Below are 26,141 nucleotides of genomic sequence, written 5' to 3' on the forward strand. Positions count from 1 at the left end.
ACTCGTCTTTTACTCAGTGGGACACGATAACCCCTCCCACCACATAAAACCCCAGTTAGCTAATGCGTGTGTCGGACGACACGTGAAGACGGCTGATTTCGTCTTTGCCTGGTCTAGAAATCCATCACAGTTAAACGCTGCACGCTGTCTCGTTTTCAGGCAGTAACCAGTCACATTACTGAAGCTGAACAGTTTCACTCGTAAACAAGTTCTTCTACAATGTGTTTACATTCAGCAAAGTATTAAACAGAAAGCACAAGTTGTTTAGTTGGTGGAGGTTGTTCACCAATTAGTTACTAATTAGTACTTTATTACCTGCAGGTACAAACACAAGCTCATGCTAAGAAATTTATGTGACTAACCCCCAAATGCTTTATAGAAAACTAGCAAATAATTCACATAGTGGTGCTTGAAAGTTTGTGAATACTTTAGAACTTCCCATCCACAGGAAGTGGATCGTGCCCTGAGACAATCACCTGGTTCTACCAATGCAGAGTGAAAGAAGACATGTAACGGGTCCAACCCTACAGGAAAAGTCCAGTCTCACTGCTACCGCTGATCTGGCCACGGTCTCTGGTGTTAGTGCTTTACAGAGACCACAGTGCAGGTTCTCAGTCCAGAGCTATAGAAACACACTAATGCCAATGATCAGTATATTACAGGTGGTTTATCTCTTTGTTGACTGCATAAATAAATCTGATCCTATGGAATATTTTGTTTTTATGGAACACAACCACTTCCTTGAACAACATGTAGGTGTACAAACTGAAAAGCAGATCACACACACACACGCACACGCACACGCACACGCACACACACACACACACACACACACACACACGGGGGTCATACACTGATTATTTTCTTAATATATACAGCTTATTATTTACAATGATGTGTTTCACGTTCCTAAATGGCCCATGGTCCCAATTTGTGTAATTGGCATCAACCAGGAGACTTTAGGGGGGAGCTGTTACGTCATGTGTGTTAACCAATCAGAGGAGAGAGCGCGGAGAGGAGGGTGGAGCTCGCAGGGAGAAAGCAGCTCAATTAAACGGAGGGGAGCGCAATTTAAATCCAAAACATCCGGGCAGGAAACACACACACTTCACAGTGATACACACACACACATACACACACACACACAGGGTCTCAGCGGGGAGGGAAAGAGAAGTGTCCGCTGCTGTGATATCACTGTCCGACCAAGTTGAAGTGGAGCCGCGCAGGACGCTCAGCTCTCCACAGTGCGCTCGGTGCGTCACCGGAGCAACAGAAAGGCGCAGTCCGGAGCTGGCTGCTGTTTTTGAATGTTACGGTGGAAACACGAACCGAGGGAGAAGTGGGTTTTTCTTCTTTTTACATTTTCTCTTCCTGACTTTCTTTCCTCTGCCGCACCGATGGAATGGTTTTGCTTAACCGGATTATCGCTCCTCTAACCTCCCGTTACCTCACAGAGACGGTGACACCCGCGGTTCCCCCGGGGGTCCATCGTCCCTCAGCAGCCGCCCACAGCACTTCTTCTCCGTTCTTCTCTGAGCCGCAGCGGTCGTTCATATGAGCGCAGCGTTCAGCCCGTCCTTCATGGTGATGCAGCGGCCACTCGGAACCACCACCGCCTTCAGCATCGACTCTCTGATCGGGGGGCCTCCGCAGCCCAGCCCGGGACATTTTGTCTACACCGGCTACCCGATGTTCATGCCGTACCGGTCGGTGGTGCTTCAGCCGCCGCCGCCTCCTCCTCCAGCCCTGCAGCAGGCTCTCCCCGCCGGCCACCACCCGCACCCGCAGATCCCCAGCCTCCAGAGCGGCTTCTGCTCCAGTCTGGCGCAGGGCCTGACGCAGGGCATGGCGCTCACCTCCACGCTCATGGCATCGCTGCCAGGTGGATTCTCTCCGTCCCAGCAGCACCAGGAGGCAGCCCGGAAGTTTGGCTCGCAGTCCTTGCATGCGGTCTTCGATAAAACGCAGGAGCTGAGGCTGGACGCGGAGGACGGAAAGAGTTTCCTGCAGGGGAAAGAGTCCGCGTCGCTGCAGGCTTTCTCCGACTCGGAGCAGACATCCACAGGTAGGCGGGATCCTCAACTTGTTTAACAAAACCGGGCTCAGGGTCTGGGGTCAGTGTGGCACGTTTGGAGGGAAAAAACGGAGCCACGAAACATAAAATGTCCATGTTTGACTCTGAGTAATAAACAGTATTTGGTCCCCAAACCAATAAAAACCGAGATGGGTCTTGTTTCCACTGAAGCGCCATTTGTGGCTTAAACCTCTTTTCTTCAGTGTCAGGTGCCATTTGTGTGTCGTGAAGCCTGTGGGCTTCAAAACGTCATGGGACGTTTTCACTAAATTCTAAATTCTCCTCGTTAAAATCGACTGTAAAGGCTCCGAAATACGGCGCCGTTAACATTAAAACACGTTGATGGACGCAGAACACTGTTGGCTGAAGGGCCTCGATTTGTAAAATGCAGCCAAAGAATAATTTCAATAACTCGTGTTTTCGTGGCAGCAAAATATTCACATTAGTAATTTGCCTGAATTAAACTTTTTCTTTATTTTTTTACCCACTCGAGCAGCATCTCTGAGACACAGGTGGAGATTTTACTGAAATAAATGACATAAATAATTCTTGTATTCTACCACAGCAGGAGCTTCTCTGCAGCCCCGCCGGAGGCCGGATCAACATTTCATTGTGTCCAACTCAAAAATCAGCCTGCGCCCGTGTGCGGAGTAAAACTCGTTTACCTCCTTTGCCCAACTCTCGTCTCCGTGGGCAAATGTCTTCCTGAATATTTTACTGAAGACAAATCCTTGACAAACACGGCTGACAGTTTAACGAGCTGCGATCAAACTAGCTGTCACTGTGAAGGGATTGCGTCGAGTTTGTGTTTCGTTTCCTCTTTAATCTGCTTTTCTGTGGCTGAATCTGACATTATTCAGGCCGCAGCAGCTCCGTTCCACACGCGGACCAACACAAACTGGAGGAGGCCTCTTGGAGACGCTCCTGTGCGTAATTACGCGTGAAAAATAAAAGTCCCTGCTGTGCTCGCGTTTTCCGCGGTTTTGTGCTCCGATGCAAACAGTGATCCGATGATGGCACACGACGATGACGCCCCCACCAGCCCCCACGTCCCTCCATACCTTTAATCCACTCCAACAGATGTCCCAGTCAGGCCTGGTTGTAAATTACAGACAACTACTGTCCAAAGTCTGTCCAGGACAAATTTTAAAATTAAAACGTTAAAATTAAAACACATCTGACTTGACTTCATTTCTCATTGAGTCTGAAGTTCTTTTTTTTTTTTGTATTTGTTTTGACATAAAATTTTACTTTTGTGAGAAGTGAAATACAGTAAAACTATCTGAAAGATGAAATCATTTCCACCTCAAGTTAAAATAATTTACATGGACATCGAACTGGTACAAACCGGCAGGAAAACTGAACGATTTTGCGCCATTCGTCTGAGCTTTTGTTTCTTATGTTTCAGCAAAAATAAAGTTGTCAGTTTTGTGTTTTTAAACGTGTCTCTCCGTTTCCTCCCAGCTCGCGCACACAGTAAAGACGACGGCAAGGAAGACGAGTGCGGACGGAAAGACGAGAGTTTCTCCATGGACAGTGACTTGGACTACAGCTCTGACGACAACCTCACCTCCATGTGCCACAAAGAGGACGGGGACGGCGGCGGAGGGGGTTTGGACGACGGCCCGCACCTGCACGGCTCCACCGGCGGCGGCTCCGGATCAGGCGGCGGGTCTGGCGGCGGTGGCGGCAAGAACCGGCGGCGGCGGACGGCGTTCACCAGCGAGCAGCTGCTGGAGCTGGAGAAGGAGTTTCACTGCAAGAAGTACCTGTCGTTAACGGAGCGCTCCCAGATTGCGCATGCGCTGAAGCTGAGCGAGGTACAGGTGAAGATCTGGTTCCAGAACCGACGCGCCAAATGGAAACGCGTCAAGGCCGGAAACGTCAACAACAAGTCCGGGGAGCCGTCACGGAACCCCAAAATAGTCGTCCCCATCCCGGTGCACGTGAGCCGCTTCGCAATAAGGAGTCAGCACCAGCAGATGGAGCAGGCCAGACCGTAGAAGAAGAAACGGCCCAGATACTGTGACTGAGTCCCGTGTTGATGGTTTTATTCCGACACAGTTCATTTTCTATTTTCATCAAATCAACATCAAATAACTGAGTTAAAATCCTGCAGTGCGTTTAAAACCTCCCACAAATCACCAATTCGGTTTTATTTTTTCATTTGTAGATAAATGTGGCAACAACTAAATCTTCCAGTGCCGTTTATTTAACCATGAAATATTTAGTAGGAATTTATTTGGGAATTTTACATTTATAAACACTTAATTTCCAAAGGAGGCAAAAACCTCCAAGGCAAAAAATACAACTAAAATAAAAAAACAAAACTTGGATTTGATTGCAGAATTGTTAGTTTTGCTTTTAGATTTTTAAGTTAGTTTTTAATAAGGATGAATTGGAAACATTGAATAAATCCAAAAACAATTGTTTATTAAACATCTTTCTTTTTTGCATGAAGGTTTTTTTTTTACCATCTTTGTTAAACTGTGGACGCGAGTTTAGAAAAATCACATTTTCCCAACAGACTTCGGTTTTAATTAATAATACGTGAATTTGAAAAACGCAAATTTGTTCGATTAAATTTCCGAGGTTGATACTAATTTCTGGTAAATTATAAAAAAACATACACATCTTGTCTCAGTAGAGTTTGATGTTGGTTACTGAAAATGATGTTTGGATCCTTGAAGCCCTGAAATGAAACATTTGTTTTGCAAAACGACTTCAGACGACATCGTTTTTTTTTTTTTAAATTTACAGCCAACTAAACAACAACTTTTAAGCCTCAACACGTGACTGAGTGACTCGTTACACCGGACATTTCTCTACACGAGGAGCCGCAGTTTTCAAAACTGGCGACACCAAAACCTGCGCGTAAAGACGCGCAGCGGTGACGCGCCGCTGAGGAGGAGGAGGAGGAGAATGAAGATGAACTGGGATGTTGACCAGCTCCTCCTCCACATGTAAATACCAACACGGGACCAAACTGACGACACCACACGTAGACTTTCCCAATAAACGCACGGCGCGTTATTTTCAAACATTGCTTGGGTTTTTATGAGCCACCTGTCAAATGCTACTGAACGTTTAAAACAAAAAAACAAACACTTTTTTTGCTCTTTGGATCAAACTGCTTCATTTCCTTTGGTTTGTATTTTCCGTCTCTGGGACAAAATGACGCTGCTAATTTATTTATATTAAAGTTGTGCAAACGTAACTAACATTCCCTGACTTATAGAGTTGAAAAAAAAAAAGAAGTGTGAATTAAAAGATGAAGTGTGACCAGATGTTTAACAGCTGCACTGTGTCCATTTATGTTCTGGATCTGCAACCTGTGATTTTGTTTGCTCAGTCTGTTGAGAACAACTGATGGTTTTTCTTAGTCCAACAAAAACCGTAATAACTGGAATAGTGCCAGTAAACGGGGAACAAACTCCTGCTTTTAAACCAGCAGTAACTCAATGGCTTCGGTTTTTACTCTGAGGGCCTCAAACAATTGAAGCTGTATTTTAATGAGTTTTTAAAAAGGGGGAGAAGGAGAAATAAGGGACATATTAAGAGTCGATCTGTGGTTTACTGTGGTGCAGGTTAATCCAGAACCAAACCCTTTTCCACGAGCACAGAGATTTTGGTTTTTGGTCGAACTCGACTTAAATCGGTTAGCTTCTAATTAAATCGGCGCACAATTTTTAATCGAGTAAATCGGGACTATTTCGGCAAAAGCGCAGAACTTAGCATCACATTAGCACTGATGGCAAACCGACACCGAACTACTGTGACATTTAAAATTCGCTTTCATGCTCGGTCCAATATCCAGGTGGAAAATCCAAAGCAAGAACTTAATTACTGAACGATTAATTAAAATCTCCGCTGACAGAGTCATTCACCGAGTGTGACACTGTGTTAAACCCCGAGAAGAAACTTTAGCCTCCCGATGGCTGAACTCGAGCCGGTCACCTGTCGGTTCACCTGCGCAGAAACCCACAGAAACATCAGTTTGTCACGTAAATGTCGAAACTATTCAAATGTAAAAGTTAAACTCACGGTCCTTCAGTTCGCAAAGTCAAGCGAAAACCGAACATTTCCAAGCTAGTTTGGCGTCGAACACCTTGTACGTACCGATGCGTAGTGACGCACGCACGCACACACGCACGGAAGCATCGATGGCACAGCAGCAGTGTATGAGTTTAAATTCGTTTAACGAATTTTTGACTGAATATTACCACTTACAAATTTAAATTAACAATATGTCAAGAAAGCAAGAACAATAAAGTTTTCAGAGTGAGCCAGGAAACGCTCTTAAATATCATATAGACAAAAGAATTTAATTTTTAAAAATAATTCCCAGGTTAATCAGTAATAATATTTCATACCTTTCTTCAAATGTCACCTAATTATAACATTTTGTGAATATATAATTTAACTTCAAGTTCTTGTAGGGGCAGACAATGTTTTTCAGAAAATAAAAGCATGATAAGATGATGTCTTTGTAAAGAAATCATGGCAACATTAAGTTTTTCCTCTTTTTTTTGTGCTACTGTAACTTCAGCATCTGCCTTAAAACAGATAAGTGGCAGAAAATTGTAAAATGCATTCCACCAAATGTTCTCACTAAATTAAGGCCACTGCTCATACTAGTCCCTCCGTAATGAACTGAGAACATGATTTAACATCTTGTTATATTTCACTTATTTCAGATGTGAGGACAGCAAATATATAATGTTACAAAGTGAGGAGATTGAAAGATGGAGGCCTGCAAACAAGCACTGGTGATTTTAACGGTGTGAACAGAAACAGAAACACAGTGTGTGTGAGACTCTAATGAATTATTTTACAAATCGTAATCAACGTGTGCTGCCGTGGTCGGCTGATAAATGGGACTCTGGGGATCATCCGAGGCCGAGGCTCTTCTCTGCAGCTCGTAGCCCCCTCCCCTCATCATCTTTAGCATCCTCACCCTCTCTCCCTAAATTAACAGCAACCGGAATGGTGTCCGATGAGCTGCTGCAGATTAATCCTGATGGAGCCACGATGGTTCTGGTACAGCCAGAAATGACTGTGTGCTATCGTCTTCTGCTTTGGGGGTTTTAACAATGCAAAGACAGATGCCGCTGCATCTACCTTCACCTCCAGGTTTAGCTCAGTTCTTGTGATTTTTATCATTGAAATGTAAAAAAAGTTCAAAGTTTAAGTTGCACGATTTGTGCAGAGCTTCAATATAAAACGAAATCAGTGTAGATTCTACTCCTTTTCTTTTTGTTACCATCAGATCAGATCTGGTATCGACTGAACGGAGACTGAAGCAGCTGCATTTGCTGCCTTTGGACACTTGTTAGCCAACACACACACACACACACACACACACACACACACACACACACGGAGTCTCTTCCTGTTAAACACAAAGCTTAAAGGGGAATTATCAGGGTATTATCTAATTACCAGACAATAGCAAATACAACCTGACCACTTTCTCTCTCTCTCTCACACACACACACACACACACACTCACTTGATGACGTCAGCCGCTGAAACTCCACTGACATCATTTCACTGTAAAATCCTGAAAACCTTTGCAGCTTACAGACACAACAGTTACGTCAGGGTGACATCAGCACCAGACCACAGTCTGCAACAACGATTTCTTTTATCCTAAACAATTCCCGAACCAGAAAACCAAAGGGAAAACTGTAAATGATTTTAGAGAACAGAGCATGAACACACTGAGTTTATATTAAGAAGCATTATTCTTGTCTTTATTGAAAAGGTCACATAACAGTAGAAGACTCTGTATTAGGTAAAATTTCTTAACCATGGTACTGTACAGACAACAAAAACTCATTAACAACAACAATAATAATAACAATAATTAGAATGACAATAGGAACTATAATGACTCTAGATGATAAATCATAATAAAACATGGATGGACTGACAAGGTCAGAATATACAAAAACATAGCTTTAAAGAAGGAGATGTCTATCTGCTAGGTGCGTTTATAAATAATGTGTGGACAGCCCTGGCGGGTGGGTAAGGGCTACATGAGGTAACACAACCAGACAAACTAATTGTTGACCATACAGAATTGTTTTTTTTTTTTTAATCTTCACTTTATCGTTTGAAGGCTATGTACAGGTGAGGCGGCGCAGACGGTTGTGAGCGATATTAGCACTGCCGCAGTTTCCTTTGACCCGGTTTATCTACAAGCGGACGCTTTCAGTCGTTCACCTTAATGATTTACAGCGTGTGTCGCTCGAGCGAACAGTGACAGGAAGGATACCGCGGCCTTTTATCGCCCTTTAGCCGGGTTTAGCTAACTGATGCATGCTGATACACTGAGCTTCAGCAGTTTCTCTGGAGCCGTGAGAATAAAAAAACAGATGGTGGCTTCCAAAGTGCTTCTATTGTGGAAACTGTTAAACACAAGAGCAAGAGTCAGTAACAGAAAACTACACCCGCCACTGAATGTGCGGTGTAAGTTTAGCTAACTGATTGTTAGCTGCAACTGAAGCTTCACAGGATTTTCCTCTTTTAGAACTATTTCCCATGTTATATTTGGTTTTGTGTGTAAGTTCAAATGACTAGAAGGAAGCAGGACGGTTTGCATGGAAGTTGAAATGATGTTTTGAAGCTAGCGACGGTTAGCTTCAGCGACAGAGGGCTCAGGAGTTTTGTACCTACAGTTAAAGGCAGATATTATCGAATTATCAGATTAAATGAACAGATTTTGATGAAAATGTGTAAGAAACAAAACAAAGTGTAGTTGAAAAAAAAAAAAAACTGGTATGACGGGAATCAGCAGCATCATAAAATTCCTGCAAGCTGAGATTAGCTAACCAAATGCTAGCTGTGGGCGAATGTCCGTATTCTCTAAACATTTTTCCCCCTGTTTATGAATCAGCTTAGTCTAGTTTTACTGGAAAAACTGAAGCTGGTCACTAGCAGGCTTTAACATGCTAACAGTATCGCTGCCAGCTGCAGTAAGTCTTTGCCTACAAACATTTATAAAGCTAATGCTAACAAATTTTCAATGCTACAAACGTTAATTTATGGACCTTTTTTTTTCTTTTTTTTTTTTTTTTTTTTACACAAATGCAAATTTGCACATTCAGTTTCGTCTCAGAAATTAAACACAAAGGGGTTAAATTATTATTAGAAATTCCTTTTTCCAGGACAACAGCAACCGTTCACTGCTAGCTGCAGTTGGTATCATCATTACCCCAGTGACAGATTATCTTAGTGCTAAAAATCATGTTTCCCCAATTTCTCGATTCATTTGAACCTAAATAAATGTACTTTGGCTTCTAAAATGTATCAAAACTACTTCAAGTAAAAGCAAACATCAGTCAAACCAGGGCCACCAGAAAAAAAAGCAAATGTCAGTTAAAGAATCTGTAGGGAGAAAGTTGAGATAAACTACATTTAGTGCACTTCTGTCATAAATAAAAGGACGTGTTTAGTTTGTCCTGGTGTCCTGTTCAGGGACAAACACGGGACAAACAGACGGATATAAACCCTAAAACGTGTAAAAACAACTTGCAGCGAAATCCCTTCAGCATTTTTTCAGGTGACTGGTATGGAAGCAGTCGTTGCACATACAGAATCAAAACTCGCGGCGTAAAGAGAAAAAAAGCTTTAACCATTTATGCTGAAGTAGTTTTGTGTGTTTGTGGTTTAAAGGTGAATGAACACGACGTGACAGTGTCTCAGGCTTTTGAATATTGCTCAGATGCAGAGTCGATACTCCTCAACATCTGCACGTGCACATTTTAAAATTTGAAATTTGAAGACGAAACAGAAAGGAGGATGAGGACAAGACTGAGAGAGGTCTGTCGAAGTGTTGTCTACATGTGACATACCTGAAATTAACTTGCAAGTTCATTATTCTTTGCGTGTGGATCTGTAGACCAGTGGTCCCCAAACTCTGTGGCGTCTTTTTAACCTCAAATGATGCGTCGCACGCTGCCGTTACCACGACGCTGATGTGATGCGAATGTTTCTCTTTGGACCTTAAATGGCCGACGATGATTTTCCAAGCTGGGGACTACTGGTCTCCTGCAGAACTTCCTGCCTTGGTTGGATCAGCGCTGCACTGAGCCAAAACATTCAGTCCATGTGGACACAACCATGCATGATTATACATCACTTCCACTCCCCAACCCAACATACCGACGTACAGCGAGTACTTCATGTGTTCTCTACTTTACACGACACTACTGTTGAAAGAAAGCGACAGAAAAAAAGGGTAAGAAGAGATTATTTACAAGAAACAGATAACCAGACCAAAGAAGACGTAGCCCCTCTACGTGATTTGCTGAGGAGATCTGGGAGACTGGTGATGAGACAGAACTAGATCAGTCAGTCGCTTGTTTCACATTTACATGTATATCAGGTTTCTAATTGTGTGAACTGCTAAAATGGGATTTCGAGTCTGTAATGAACCAGATGCAGTAAAATTCCCTTGTTAAACATCTCATCATTAGTGGGATTGTTTAAGCTGACAGCGGGTGATATGGACTGAAGACAGATTAGAAAACAAAAAACACCTGAAGAAGAAGCAGATCGATTCCCTTTTTCGCTCCGTCTTAACTGCCGGCTCGTCTTTCCTGACTCACGTTTTAACTCAAAATAAATTAACTTTAAAGGGACAGTTTAAATTAAATACAGTTTGACCGGGACGCTCATCACATGTGAGTTTCAGTTCAGTCAAGTCAGCAAAGGTGGAAAAGTCTTCATGAAAGGAAAGACTCCCAAAGTGAGTAGGAGGATAACTCGGTAACATGGCGCAGTACTGGAGAAGTTTTCTAAGTACAAGTACACAAAGACAGAATCGGGGTCTGATACCTGATAGTGGCATCGGCATCAAGACTTTCCTAGTTCTTGGTGTTGGGGTTTTCACCGAAGGGCTGAACGATAAACAGAGTCAATCAATCAAACTGATTAACTGACTTTACGAATCTGTTTATCTGGAGAACCAACCTGAATCAATGACACTTGTTACGTAAATGTTTTCTGTCTGAGCCCTGCAGACACGTGCATTGTTAAACGTCCGCTTTGCTAAATAAATGTGGTATAAACCAGCCGTACTGTTGGCTGAAGAATTATTCTGGATTCTTACGTGGGTTTGAACAACAAAAGTGCGGTAATCCTGGTTTTTAAGGACTCTGATGCTGGATGAGGACGATGGGGGGTTTTATGATCAACAGTCTCCGGTCCCTGAGCCCGACAAGAGCTTCTGTACACTTGATGAATGCATACACCCAAACCCTCCCCCCAAAAATAATCGGCTTCCCTACGTTGGCATTTTTAACCATTGGTCCAGCAATGCACACCGAGATACAATATACATAACAGAGGAGAAACGCCTTAAATTAATATCAAAAAGAAAAAAGGTGCCTAGGACATGCTATCTATCACAATTCTTTCTACTAGAACTGCTTTTTAAAAAGTTTTACATCGAGACATTTTCACATTCAAAACACGTGTAAAGGCAGGAGAGTTCACAGAAGTCATAAAACAAAATGAAACCAAAAAAAAAAGTGGGGACAGGTTAAACAGTAATGATGCAGGGTGGGATCAGAAGGGCAGAATCCTCAGGTGAGTCCTGAAGTGCGTGCGGGCGTGTTTCCTTCCTGATATTTCCATAGTACAGTTTTCGTTAAAGACGGACAGATATGTTTTGGCGGGACAGACACAGAGAAAAGTCCTTCAATGAAGATTTCAGTCTGAAGTTTAAGTGAGGACTGGCCATGTAGTGTGTGATGAGGTATGAAGTCCAAAGAGCTTCAGGCGGGGCCCTTATCAGTCGGCACGAGTCATGCGACGATTTCCCGAAAACCTCAGATGAGCCAGCGACGAACTCTTCAGACAGCGTAGGTGATTGTGGACCACGTTTCCCGCCATGTGTTCACGTTCTCCCAAGCAGACGCAGCGTCGCCACTGAGCTGTGATCAGTTTTAGTCAGTCTCACTGAGCCGGCAGTGGCAGTTGTCAGGTGAGGTGGGCAGGTAGTGGTTCCCAGAATGAACGGTCATGACTCTCCCAAATCCGGGCTTTGTTTGTGCCACACTATAAACATCGGGGTCATATGAGCGCGGTGTTGCCGCTGCTGCAGCTGTTGTTGCGGTTGGTGTTGCGTCGCGACAGGTTCGGCGTGGCCATGAGCGGGAAGCGCTCGTCGGGGCAGCCGTACTGAGCCAACGTGTCCACGCACTCCTGACTGTTGGCCTGCCGCGCGTACGCCATCGCACTGTTACCGTGGGCGTCCCTCGCCATCAGGTCCACGCCGTACTGACCCAGAAAGAGAAGAAACCCGATTAGATCACAGAAAACATTTTGCGACACAGCTTCATTCGACAGTTCCTCCCGCTCTTACCCAGATGAGGAGCTGCGTGATGACTATGTTGCCCTTGCGGCTGGCCAGGTGCAGCGCATTGCGGGAGTCTCCCTCTCCGCAGGTCTCGTTGACCTGCTGTCGGGATCCGTGAGCCAGAAGCAGCACGACGGAGCGAAGGTCCTCCTCGGCCGTAGCCCTCAGCAGCTGGTGGCCCAGAGGGAGGTCGCTGCAGGGCAGCGAGGCCAGGAACAGACGCTGCTCGTACTTTGCTCGAATCCAACGCTCCCTTTCCTCCCTGACAGACAAAACACAGGGAAAGATTTGAATTAAGTGTATTTCAAAACCTAAACTTCCCGATGTAAAGAAACTCAATCAACTTGAAATGTTTGCAGTTCACACGTCATCATTTGAGGAAAAAATTGAAAACATTCCCCCTTTTCTGTTAACTAAATATGTTGAGCAGAAAATCCAATTTAACAACTTGTTCAAGACAGTTCAGCTAATAATTAAAAACAAAAATAAATAAATATTAAATATAATAAATAACCCTGTTTTTCAGAATTTTATATGACGTAAACTGAAAACACTGGTTTTGGACTGGGAGTAAAAAAAAAAAACCAAAACAACATATGAAAATGTTCCAATGGGGGATTTATGTTTGTTTTATAATATTTAAAAGACAAAACAATAACAAAGGAAATGCTTAGCAAGTAAATCTGAATTTAAGAGAACTGATACGGCATAAAAACTGAAGGATTGTTGGAGAAATTTGATGCCTGGAAGGTAATTTTTAAAGGAAGTAAACGAAGGATAAAACATAAACATTCACCTTTACTACGTTTAATTACAATATTACTGTTCAATTCAACCACTCACAGACAGACAGTTTACAAGAAGACATCTGTGCCTTTTGGCCCCAGGTTTTGTCTCTCAGGTTGTTCTCACCAACACATGGGGGACACTGACATGGCTGATATCAAAAAGTGGAAGCAGAAATAAAGCATTCGCTTTAAACTTAATAACGTTTGTGCTGCTTCTGTCCACCATGATCCCAAACGACTTTCTGAGTATAAAATAAGACACAGTGAGAGACAGAGGGACAGACAGGGTGAAAGGAGAAGAGACGTGGACACATTGTTCGCCAATCGAGTGTCATTAACTGCTGATCTGTCTAATCCACAGCTCTGATCGCTCTAATCTCTCCACAAATCCCCCCCATGTAAACAGCAGCTCATTCAGCCCACTGGGATTAGTCCAGGCTCAGGAGAGGGAAAGGGGGGGGGGAGGCCCGGTGGGAGAGATATTGAGCTGTACCCCCCCCACCCAACCCCCCCTTCCTTATCAAAATAACAACACGTCCTCCAGGGGGTGAGAGGATGAAGGAACTAGAGGAGGAGACACAACGGTAGCTTCTCACAGGTTGATGCTTCCACCATGAAATGACTCCAGCGTGTGTCCACGAGCAGCTACAGTGTGTGTGTGTGTGTGTGTGTTTATATCCTGAGGATTTTAAAACTTTACGAAAAGTCTTCAAAAATGGTTTTTGTAGTTAAAATGAAGAGGAAGTCAAATAATCCAAGTTGTACCTGGTGCTGCTGTCACTTTACATGATGATGGGACACAAAGCTGTGGGAAAGGAGGAGGAGACCGAGGAGAAACGAAAGACAATGAAACGGCAAAAAAAAGTTTTTGGTCGTTGTGGGAACCTGGCAGAATCTCATTAACTCTCTTCCTGGATACAAGTGTGTGTCTATATGTGTGTGATTGTGTGTGTTTTTTGGGGGGTGGGTGGGGCAGCAGCGGCAGCTAGCATCACGGAATGTCCCGGGGGCTTTTTTCCTTCCTGCCTCGGTGCAGAGAGAGAGTGGGGAGGCAGGGCGCGCGACTACGGCCGACAGCCCCCGGACAAAGCCCGGAGGTGTCGCTCAGTGTGCGTCTGTGTGTGTGCATGCCCAGCGGGGCTCTGGCCTTCTGTCCTCCAGAGGACGGAGAGGAAATGCGAGGCCACTGGACCCAGGAAACGCATGCCTTCCCCCGCCGCTGGAGTTGCTAAGGCCCCGAGTCCATTTGTGTGTGATAAGTCCAGAGCTGCAGGATCATTTAGATCAGTTTGTGTTTCACATTAGGACCTGGACAAAAGTCCTGTAACTGGACACACCAGTGTCCTCAGTGGACCTGGCATGAGAAACCTGGCTGTTTATGTCCCTGTAAACACGATAACCACCTTCAGTACTGTTGTTCTGGTGTGTGTCTGGTAGGTTTGGGTCTTACTATGGAGTGTTTCTGCTGCGTGTGTGTTTAGTGTTGTCGGTGTAACTAGTGGTGTCTGAAGTGTATTTTGTGCATCGTGTCTTTGTGTGTGCGGCTGCACATTTGTGTTGTTTGTATGAGATAAGTTTGTGTCTTTAGTCGCGTATTTGGTTTGTGTTATGCTGTGTGTTATTTGTGCTTGATGTGCGTTTGGTGTGTTTTTGCTGTGTGTGAGTTTGTCTTTCTGCAGTTATGTGATATTATTGTTATGAGGACGTTTTGACCTTTGGTGTGTGTATTTGTGTGTTTTGAATGTGTGTTCACGTGTTGCAATACACAGTGACTCTCCGTCATCACGAGCTAACGAGTCCTGAAAACACAGCTCTGGACAGCAGAGAGGCTAATTGCACTAATTAATCACACACAGTGTGTGTGTGTGAGTGTGTGTGTGAGTGTCTGTGTGTGAGGGACAGTATGTGTTAACATGTGTCTACTGAATGCACACGCACTTTTTTCTGTGTTAATATCTGTGTGTGTGTGTGTGTGTGTGTGCATGTCCCTTTTCACATCCCATTACACAAAGAGCTGCGCTCCAGCACTGAGGCATGCTGGGTAGATAATTAAACATGAGTCCCGGTGAGATGGCTTGTGACAGGGAAATACACACACACACACACACACACACACACACACACCACAGCCAATATGTCAACAGGAGCCTGGAGGGCTTAGGATGTGTGTGTGTCATTTAAATTAAACGATAAAAATTACACCAGCCAGAGGAAACGTGCTTCCATACATGTACTGATTCTACTGTGATTCATGAACAAATCCAAAGACTAGTGTTTGTCTTTGAAAAAAAATAGACAAACATTATTTTCTAACCTTAACCATGTGTTTATTATTGTAACCATGACAACGGCAGTCTGCTAACCTTGATGAAGTATTTATGTGAACCCAAATCAGGTCCTATGGGTTACATCAGAAGGCTGAGAAATATGACCCACGTGATTCTTAAGGTCTTAGGACGTCCTGTTTGATTGACAGCTTCATCAGCGGCTGTGTTTTTGGTGTCAGGCCTTCGTCGCTGCTGGAAACGCTGGGGCGTACTGTGATTTTGTTTGGGGGTCACTCAGGGAGCCACGCTGGGCTTTCTGTGACTTCCTGCTTGTTGTTTGAGCTCAGGCCTGCCTGCATTGTTTCCGTGTGTGTGTGTGTGTGTGTGTGTGTGTGTTCTCCCTGAGCGCCTGCTTTCTTCTGCTGTGTTTACATACACACTGCGTTTCCTGTCCATCCAAAGCCAGAGGGTGGCTGTCCCAACCGACTGACCCTCGGTGGACGTCCCACCAGCTGCCCCTCACCCAGCTCTGTTTAGTGTGTTTTGGTGGTTGGGGGGGGGCATCTGTCCACAACCCCAAAACAAAGTGAGGACAGGGAGCTAAAAGCCTGCACACACATCCTGATAACCACACCAGTTACAATTATCATAATTACCCCAAACAAAACCCAAAGAGACACGACAACACAAGAGGCTTTGGACTTTAGTACTTTGTCACATTTATTAAAGACGGCTTTTATTCAGTGTAGTTTTCTGAAGTGTTAATTATTAGAAAGTAAAAGCTGCACAGTGAAGCTCTGCTGTATTGGTGCAACATTTAATTGCTTACGTGTTTTTAAGCAGCTTTGCAGTTAATTTGGTCACGTATGTGTCACTAGTCTGAGCAATTTGAGGATCCGCTCAAAATCCTTTTCAAAATAAACTCATAACAAAGTGGTTTTATTTAAACCTCAGCAAAAATATTAAAGAAAAGTTGAATTCAGACAAAAAGAGGATTTTCCAGCTCAGCTCAGCTTAAAGCCACGAGCTGAGATGTATGAGCCACCATGCTGCTGTTAAAGCCCATCATTAATTACAGTCTGCAGGATGGTGTGTGTGTGTGTGTGTGTGTGTGTGTGAGGTAATGAGCGGTAGGAAACGGGGTTAAGAGTGACATGGTGTCAGTGGCTTCTCTTCTGGCCTAATTAGCCCTCTAATTAATAGATTAATAGACAGAGCGTGGATAAGAGCATCAGCTAACTGCCCGACCTAATGTGCATTTAAGATGAATCACCGTCACACGGACTTTTTAAAAAGGTGAGGAGCGAAATGCAGCTCTCGTTCTGGTAAAAACGCATCCAGAAATCCTGCACAACTTGTTTTGTCTTTTATCTTATAGCAGGAAGGAAAAGACAAAAGGAAAGAAGAGGAGAAGAGGCTGAAATCAATTAGCCTTTCTTAGCTGGTCGTTAGCTGCCCTTGGATAGGCACAGATAATTAAAAGGAGGGTGGTGGGGTGAGAAAGGTCTGGGTGAGAAGGAGGAGGGGGGAGGGGGGGGTGAGCTGGAGTGAAATCAGCGATGAGACTAGATTAAATGGACATGGAAGGGTTAACCTGGACAGATATTAAAAAATGAAGAAAAGACAATGCAAATGAGGGGGAGAAGAGGTAGAGGTGGAGGAGAAATGGGCCAAATCGATGGGAAGCTGAGCACTCAGCTGAAACGCAATGCTTCAGTGATGCCACAAACAGGGAGAGGAAAAGAAAAAAAAGGACAGCACGAACAGGCAGAGATGAAGAAAGAAAGGGAGCCAACGAAAGAGGGGCCACAAACGCAAGACCTTCGCTCATCTAAAATCAGAAAACCACAGATCACAATCACATAATGAACTGTCTACATGCTGGTTCAATGCTGAGTGACTTCACATGATGTCGTCATGACCAGGACGGGACGAGAAAATCACTAAAGTCAAACAGTTATTAATTAATTAAATCATACGAAGCAAACCAAGAAAGCCAGTAGCTCATAAATAACCAGGTTGTTTGAATAACTGTCAATAATTGTTAAGGAATTAAACAGGATCGATGAATTGTAATAAGATCAGGAGCAGAAGCAACGGGATCAGAAGGAAATGGGAGTTGCAGCCAGAACAAATGACTAGAGAGAGAAATTAGCACAATGTGAGACTGAAAAAAATTAAACTGAGCTTCAGAAACGAGTAGAATTTGTCTTTTTCCTCCGACATGAAAAAGAACAAAAAGTGCAAGTTCTTCTTCAGCTTTGATGCTAAATTCTCACAGTTGCAGCAGAAATAAAAGTTCAAGGTTCTTTTGTACAAAATTAACTCTGCACATGGTACAAGTACAACTACTGTTACTGCTTCCTGTTACCTGGTACATCAACATGTGAAGCTCTGCTCTGCACTGTACAACCAACCCCATCTATGTCCTGTTGTGCTTTACGTCTGATCACTGTCACTGATCTTAAAGAGGCGACAGACGGCAGCGATGACCCTGACAACTCAGGCCTCGTGGCCAAGGAAGACATTCACATTTCCTACTAGGCCCGAGAGCATGGAGGGGGGGGGTTGATGCAGTGACAGCGTTTCTCCAGACTTGTCGCACAGGGAGGAAAAAAAAAGAAATAAGAAAAAGTGAAGATGACAAATTAGGAGGCAAATTAATTAGGAACTGGATTTACAACCTAAAAAACAGTTACTGCATGAACATGAGGCTGCTGCTAGATCACCAGCAAATGGTGCGAATGCAGAATTCTTTGTGCTTTCAGCTGTTTATTTTCATAAAGGAAGCTCAGTTTTGGTGCAAACGTTGAATTAAAGTTGGAGTTGGAGCTGGATGAAACAAACAAATAAATAGATCCATATTATCACGTACATCCATACTTTAACATATTATGGTCGGATGCAGCATTTATGTGTATTACACGTTAAGACCAGGACCATGTTTGTGCACTTCCACCTTTAAAGCCGGAAACCACATGTGCATAATTCAGACAACGTCATGGTTCTCAAGTCCTGAGACTAATAACATGTATTTGCAGAAATGTAGGCAGTTCAGGCGCATGTAGTGTCTTAGCCTCCAGGTGGACTGAAAGCTTCTAAAGATGCTTTTCATACGGTGATGATGGGGGACGACACATTTCCAATGATCTATATCATTACCTGTCCTTTCCATTACCTGGAATGGAAAACCAACCAGGTCCTTCTCGGCTGGATTTCAAAGCGCTTGAGTTTTCACATAAAAGAGGTCAATGTCTCTTAAGTCTCTCCGTGGCTGAAGGTTTAAAATGTTTACCAGCCGGCTGCGGTTCGCCGTGAACCCATTCAATCCAAACACATTACAGACAAATGCGAGGACAACTCTGTCGTTGTGTTTTTCCACCCCCCTTTCTCCCTTTTCTTTATTGTATGAGCAATTTGGCGACTGAGCCAATTAGCCAAAGGGTCGGGAATGAGGGGGAGACGCTTACCGCCGGCGTACAGATTCATTTCGGCCCCCTCTGGCTCACGGCGAGAAGGAGCACGGCGAGGCTGGCGACTAGGAGAGGACAGACAGTCACGCATGTACAGAGCGTTATTTATTTCTTCATTATTAAAATAAGGGAGGGGAGGGGGCCGAGGACAGCGAGGTTAATCTGATGACTCAGGCATAAAGAATGTGCATTTAGTTTGTGCTTTTAGCCTGCATTAGCATAACCTCACCGCGATGACAAACGATGAATGGCTCAGTGATTGGCTCGTGTCAGCAGGCTTAATGTCAATAGTAAATTGGAGGGCTTGTTAGGAGAGTTGGGGGCCGCGGTTACGGGCAGCGGCGAGTCAGTCATGTACAAAATAATGTCTATTAGGACTAATTTAATCAAGGCCTCCCTTTTACAGATGAATTAGAATGTAGGGGCCAATTATTTTTCAACGTTTGCACTGGCCCTGCCTGTCAGGAGGCTCTCCTCCCTTACATATGTGTGTGTGTGTGTGTGTGTGCGTCCGTGCATGTGCACGCGCGCGCTTGGTGTTTAAAATGCAGGCCGCGGGCTCGGCTGGAATCAGCAGGGGCTGTAGATAATGGCGGAGAGATGATGATGGCAGGCGGGATCAGCTAGTTAACCGACGCACATGAAATGGAGCTCGACTCAATCTGCGCACACTGGATCACAGGCAGCGACACACACTTGGATACACACGCATCGCGTTATCCCACGCAAAGACACACAAACTGTTAAAGGCGGATCTACATTTAAATTGTAGTTATTTATACCAAACATCATGCAACGGATTTCAACATGTCTGTGTAATTAATAATCATAGCGTCACATTCAGCTTAAATTACTTCATATTCATGTCACTACAAGCTTTATTGGATCAGCCGTGGACAGTTAAATGGCTGCTTTCTGAAGCCTTCATAATGTTTGGACTTTAGGACACAGAGACAACATTTCCCCCTGTACTGACATCCAATCATCCCTAACAAGGCCAAGGATTTCAACCCCGTCACACACTGCAAGTGGATGCAACAAACAAAACAAGTTGGAGATGCTGCTGAACACGTCCGGCGACGGACTGCACTGCCTGCTACTAACGACACTCCCTCCCTCCCTGATGTGGCACGTGTCCATCTCGAATCACACCAGTCCAATCTGTGTTATGATCTGGAATCGCGAGGGGAGGGCTGTGTGTGTGTGAAATGCATATGAGTTTGGGTTTTATGAGGTGCGGGGCCGGGCCGTCTCCTCCTTCCCTTGCCATTGCCTTTGACCCTGGGGGGCAATTATGGTGCGATGCGGGGCCCCTTGCCTACCCTCCTTCTCACAGTTGCCCCATCTGGTCCCCTGAGCCCAATCCTGCTGCGGTGTCGGGGCGCCCGACGCACCTGCACCCCGGCCCAGATTAAAAGCCCCTGGTCTAATTTTAAATCTGTTAGTGCTGGCCTTTTCTTAGGGGGGAACAAGACTAATCTGTTCCCATAAAGGGCCCTTATTCTTCCCACTCTCCTGGCTCCCAGTGCCGACAGACCTGCTGTTGAATTATTAGTGGCTGTACATTCGTCATGTGGGGGCTCGTGTTAAGTGTGTGGTGGTGAGGTAGCCCTGCGTGCTCATCCTCTAGCCACCATCACTCCTGCTCATTTTTCTGCTGTCTAATTAAGGTGTAGCGCCCCAGCACCTACGTATCCCTCCTCCCATTGTTCGTGCTGTGCACTGACCCCGACATGATTCCTGTGAAGATCATCGACTGTAAAAGGCTCTCGTCTGTATTTATAGGGTTTATGCTGATTTTGTGGGACTAAATGACATTTTATGCACAGGGTGTAGCTGCTTTCTGTTTAACTTTATGACCCAGTGTCCTCATTGGATTACTTCGCTCCAACCAATCAATACTGATCATCCCAACACCCTCATTTTCAGAAGGCTATTATAATTAAAGTTTACTTAACTTTTGCCAAATTGAGTGAACAAATATATCAATATATGCAATTTCTTACCCCGTACGAGCTTTTTGACATTTATCATGCGATATTTCTCCAGTTTGTAGCCTCCTTACTCTTATGTTCGAAGCCCTAATGGGTCTGGAAAACGTCTTTCAAAGAGAACAGCAGGGAATTGCTGTAAAAATCTAATTATGAACCTGGGTATGAGAGACATACACAAACAAATCCAGAAAACTACTGGTTCAATTGCAGTTTCTGGTTAAACTTTGGAATGACAGACCTGGATAGTTTTAGTCTGTCATAGCAAAACTTTAAACAAGCAGAGAGCAGTGTATCCAGACAAACAAGCAAAGATGCTGACCCTCTACGATAGACTGCCAGAGGTCAGTAATTGGCTCCGAGGGAAGAGCAGGGGGTAAGAGGACACAGGAGGTCCAGGGTATGGAGCCACATGGCCACCGGACCACAGAAGTGGTCCGGTGGCCAGAAGGCTGGATTAGCAGTGCTGTCAGTTGCTGTCCTCTCAGTGCTAACGTGGTGCATCAAAAAGAGCCCGAGCAGGCCTTGGGTGCTGGTGTTGACGCAAGACTCGACAGATAATTAAAACAATGAGCTGCGGCGCCAAGAAGCGAGGGTGCTGCAGCAGCTCTGGCTGAGCCAGCGAGCCCCTGTGGGTGATCCGCAATGGGCAGCGAGCCCAAACTTAGCAGCCCCTTCAGCGATGGCATCAGCTGGGGTGCGGCACTGGGCGACCGTGCCAGATGAGGTGATGATGGTTGACCGCGGGGCAGCCAGAGGTTAATGGGAACGTTTAGAGGACGGCTGAGTCTTTTTGTGGTTTGTAACAGAGCGAAAAACTACTTCTAACAGGATCCCTCTGGCACAGCAGAGCTGGCACGGATGGTGTTCATCCGCAGTGTAACCACCCTCCGAGCTTCACAGCCCACTCCCTGCTATGCTGTCCCCCGTCCCTAGCACTGCAAGGGGTGCATGTCAACAAGTATCCCTCTTCATAATGAAGCATTGTGCAGCTGAACAGGCGTGGCAAGATGTTGCATTTGCAGCGATCAGCTCCAGCCCTAAAACGATTAGGACCGACAGCGCCCCCCTCCTCATCCTCGGTGAGACTCGCTGATGTTAATAAGACTTGGACCGGCCGTCGCTGTGGGCAGACGTACGGGGAGGAGGATGAATGGGGGGGTCGAAACGAGACGAACGGGGGAAGATAAAGAGATGATGACAACAGTTGGAGATGCCGGGGCTCGGCCTTGTCACATATCTCATTGGACAGGGGCGGCTTCGCGGAGGCGAAGTGCGATCTTTCCGAACATAATTCCTCTCACCAGTGCGACTGAGGAGGGGGAGGAGGGTGGGGGAGAGGAAAAATTGGAGGTGTTTAATACCGACAGCCATGCTAATACACCTCTCTTCCTACAACTCCTCTTCATGGCTCAATCCATCCCTCCTCTCAGCCTCGCTATCTGTCCTTCACTCATCTGTTCATTGCCTCCTCCTCCTGTATCTATACACCACTTTTTTTTTGTTCCTCTACGAGTTTGCATCTGTCCATATATTCATAGCCCACTCCCTCGTTCATCTACACACCCCTTTCTTAACCTCTTTTCACACTTTTCCTCCCTCCTACCATCCCCCCCCCCCCCCCCCCCCACAAACCTCTAAACAGGACCTAATTGGGAGGTGAGAGTGGGGGGCCAGACCTTGACAGACAGGAGGTCAGCGTAATTGCTGCTGGCCATATTTAACATTAAGATAATCAGGCCATTAATTACCCTTTGGATCATTAAATCAGCCACTTGCAAAATGAAATTTCGGCCTCTATTACTCACTTGAGAGACCACGAGGGGAGGGCATTTTTCCATCCATCAGCCTCCCCCCTCTCTCCTTCTGCCCCCCCCTCCCATTTCTCCTGCTGCCTGGACAAAGCTTCCCGTGGCTTTTCCCCATACCTCAACACAATCCTGAGTCTTTCCCTTTCTTACACAGGTTTCTGTCACCGCTCTTTGAGGTGACTTGAGTATGGATGAGTTATGTTGTGTCATGTTAGCGATTTATGCTTTGAATTCTTAGCGCAAATAAGGGCTTTTTTAAAAACGTAATTAAACAGTTAAAAAACAGGAGGTTAAACCAATCAGTGGCTCAAGTAAATGCATTTCTCAGAAAAATGTGAAAGATAAGGAAGCAGAGTTCAGCTCATCTTCTGTGCTGTGCTGTGCTTCATATAGCAGTAATTACCACTATTTGTAATTTTGGAAAACAGACAATCCAGACAAATAAATAAAAATACTGTAAATTCTGCAAAAGTTTTAGTACCACATTCCAGTGATAATATATTTTTTAACAATGATCTGACAAATCAGTGTCTAAATTTAAAATTATTGCCAGATGTACTGTGCCTCAGTTTATATGAAACAAAAAAGTATTTGCTGCTCTGAATATTCACTAGATCCTATAGATTTCCAGTGTTATAAGATGGTAAGAAATTTAAAAACTGGTGTCCCACAAGGAATGAATCTAGGTCCTCTTCCATTCACTATTTGCTATAACCAAATGTTTCCTGCTCTATGCAGACAACAGTTATATGCACATCTAAAAGGCTCATCACTTAATTCAGCTTTTGTGAAACAGTCTGTTTTTATGCCTTCAACATTTCACATTTGAATATTTCAATCTTTTATACTGTTTCCCTTCTTTGTGGGACTCTTGATAAAAGCGTTAGATATATAAGGCTGACTGGAGAGAAGAGCCGTTACACATTGTGATAAATCAAAAGGAAATTGAGCTGCAGATACTGATGATGATTTTGATGATCAAAACTTTGATTTTGTACTTATATATTATTGAACACATATTTTGGTGTTGGTTGGCTTCTCGCAGGTTGATCTGTAATTTAAGAGGAGCAGTAAGTGTTGAGTGGATATAACCTCAGTGACACACCTTCTACATATCATTTCATAGACTGTCAGCGGCACTCCATAAAGCTGTCATAAAACCTCCACACCCGTGTTTATGTGTGTGTGTGTGTGTGTGTGAGAGAGACGGATGGGCAGATGTGGTTCGAAGAAGACAGGAGATAGAGGAAAGTTCGTTTCATTGAAGCACTGGCCCAACTTTAAAACTCGAACACATTTTATCGTCCTGACATTGCAGAACAATAAAATGCGTATTTGTTTGCTTCCTGTCTTTATGTAGACAGATATCAGTCGTACAAAGTCAAAGAAAGTCTTTGTTTTGATTTTCATGGTTTGGTGACATGAGGGAAGCATCTCCAAAGAGTTGCCAGATAAATTAGGTTGTGAGATTGGATGACAAATAAGTAAAAACAAAGTTATGCTTCAAAATTTATGTAGATTTTTAAATAAAAATACTTGTCCTTGCGGCTTGATACTTGTATTTATATTAAATCAGCTGAAATCAGTGGGAACGTCCCTCTTTAGTGGGGTAGATAAATCAGACTTCTGACAGTATCCCCCCATTATTAATTGTCACAGTTGTTTTATGTTTTGATTTTTAACTTTATAAGAAATGTTACATTTTATTGGCAAGAACTACTTATGCATTTATTAACAATTATTCTATAGACAGTAGGTTGAAATGATGTGAAAACTGCTATGGCGTTGCAGTGTCCCTACTTCAAGTAACATGTACTGTTGATCCTTTGGGGAAATGTTTTCTGCATATGTTTACTAAAAAGGCCCCTTTATGGTCATATCTTTATCATATGTCAGCAGGGCTCCTCTCACACCGTACAGAATCTGAGAGGAAAAACTGAGGACAAACTGAAATCTACAGGACGGGGGGGGAGTTTTACTGAATGTGTAAATGTTACAGGGAAAAAAATACAACATACATAGGAAACGAAGACGGAGGTAGAGAAATGATGGAAGAAGCAGAGCCGGAGAGGAAGAAAGGAGGGATTTATGGAGGGGAAACGACAAACAGCGAGCCACTTAAGGAATGGACTGATAAATACTATCGACAGGACAGAGACAGGGGGAGAGAGATGGAGCTGCAGTGGAGCGTCGCAGGTTAATTGAGATAATATTGACCTCCTTCTCTAATCTGGTTGCGGGGAAACATACTTCAGATTCATAAATAAATAGGAACATGAGCAACAATAAAAGCATTAGCGCTCTGACGGAGGAGGGCTAATGGCACATCAATACTCAAAAATTGCTCACAGTGTGTGTGTGTGTGTGTCAGTGAGGGCTGCCTGCTATAATGGATGAGTGTGTTGCATTTATACTATGTTGTGTAACGGCAACCAGCTCTTTGCCTGTGTACGTCTGCACATACACACTCAGTTTATTAGGCGCAACTAGCAAACATACTAGTACTACTGCGTCCACTTTATTTCAACTAACCTGGGCTACAAACAGATCTGTGTTTTGGAAACATTCTCCTTTTTATAATACGGTAAAAATTAATATTACTGCTAATCATTTTATTATAAACCGGGTGTATTGTTGTTTATTGTTGTAATTCCTGTAGCTGTAGCTGAAATAGTTCTGTGTATGTATTTATGAGCGTATCTGTACACGCCGTGTGTCACAGTGTGTGTGTGTGTGTGTGTGTGTGTTGGGGGGGGGTCATGTGGGGAGTAATTATAAGGTGCTTCTGTTGACTAATGAGTGTTGGGGGGGTGAGTGGAAGGGGGAGGACGGGGAAGTCGATCTTTATGCGGATGGCAGTCAGCTCTAATTTGTTATGATGGCTGCTGGCTTCCCGGAGCTGATAATTACACACACACACACACACACACACACACACACACACACACACACACACACACACACACACACACACACACACACACACACACACACACACACATGCTCTGATCAACACCAATGTCATGCTAAAGTTCACCAATTTGTTACTATTCCCTGTAGTCTACAAGACCACACGGGGTTCGTAGGCACTTCTGTCAATATCCGGCGCATTCTGCATGAACCCTGCTGAGTGTGTGACACTGAAACACTGCCCTCTATCTGCAGCTGGCTGCCTGCACTCACATGCACTGCAAATGTCATTTTCTTGCTGCATGACTCAGAAATAACAGTCATAAAGGTTGACAATGATACACAGGCCTGCAACCTCAAGTGACAGTTTCCCAGCTAGTGAATCCTTAAAGGGGTTCAAGAAAATGCTTTCACAACCTCGAAGACTATCGCCGAGCACTTTAAGTGTATGCAGTCCA

The 26,141-nt window shown here is 44.3% G+C and overlaps 2 protein-coding genes across 7 annotated transcripts in view; one reads left to right on the forward strand and one right to left on the reverse strand.

Annotated features, from left to right (window-relative positions):
* The first annotated feature begins 1,102 nt into the window (after positions 1-1,102).
* Positions 1,103-5,355, forward strand: gbx2 (gastrulation brain homeobox 2). The gene is made up of 2 exons (XM_067503077.1): positions 1,103-2,065; positions 3,539-5,355. Exons 1-2 carry the CDS (start codon positions 1,555-1,557, stop codon positions 4,075-4,077), a joined length of 1,050 nt encoding a protein of 349 aa, XP_067359178.1. The 5' UTR covers positions 1,103-1,554; the 3' UTR covers positions 4,078-5,355.
* Positions 5,356-7,802: 2,447 nt separating this feature from the next.
* The window catches only part of agap1 (ArfGAP with GTPase domain, ankyrin repeat and PH domain 1), a 126,296-nt gene continuing 107,957 nt past the window's right edge, over positions 7,803-26,141 (reverse strand). For all 6 annotated transcript variants that reach the window (XM_067499912.1, XM_067499911.1, XM_067499910.1 and 3 more), the window contains 2 exons: positions 12,450-12,705; positions 7,803-12,364 (listed from right to left, as the gene is read on the reverse strand). In XM_067499912.1, the coding sequence (XP_067356013.1) occupies positions 12,158-12,364; positions 12,450-12,705 (463 nt within the window). In that variant the 3' untranslated portion in view covers positions 7,803-12,157. The remainder of the gene's footprint in view (positions 12,365-12,449; positions 12,706-26,141) is intronic.

This window comes from Channa argus, chromosome 4, assembly GCF_033026475.1.
Source record: "Channa argus isolate prfri chromosome 4, Channa argus male v1.0, whole genome shotgun sequence".
Classification (NCBI taxonomy): domain Eukaryota; kingdom Metazoa; phylum Chordata; class Actinopteri; order Anabantiformes; family Channidae; genus Channa; species Channa argus.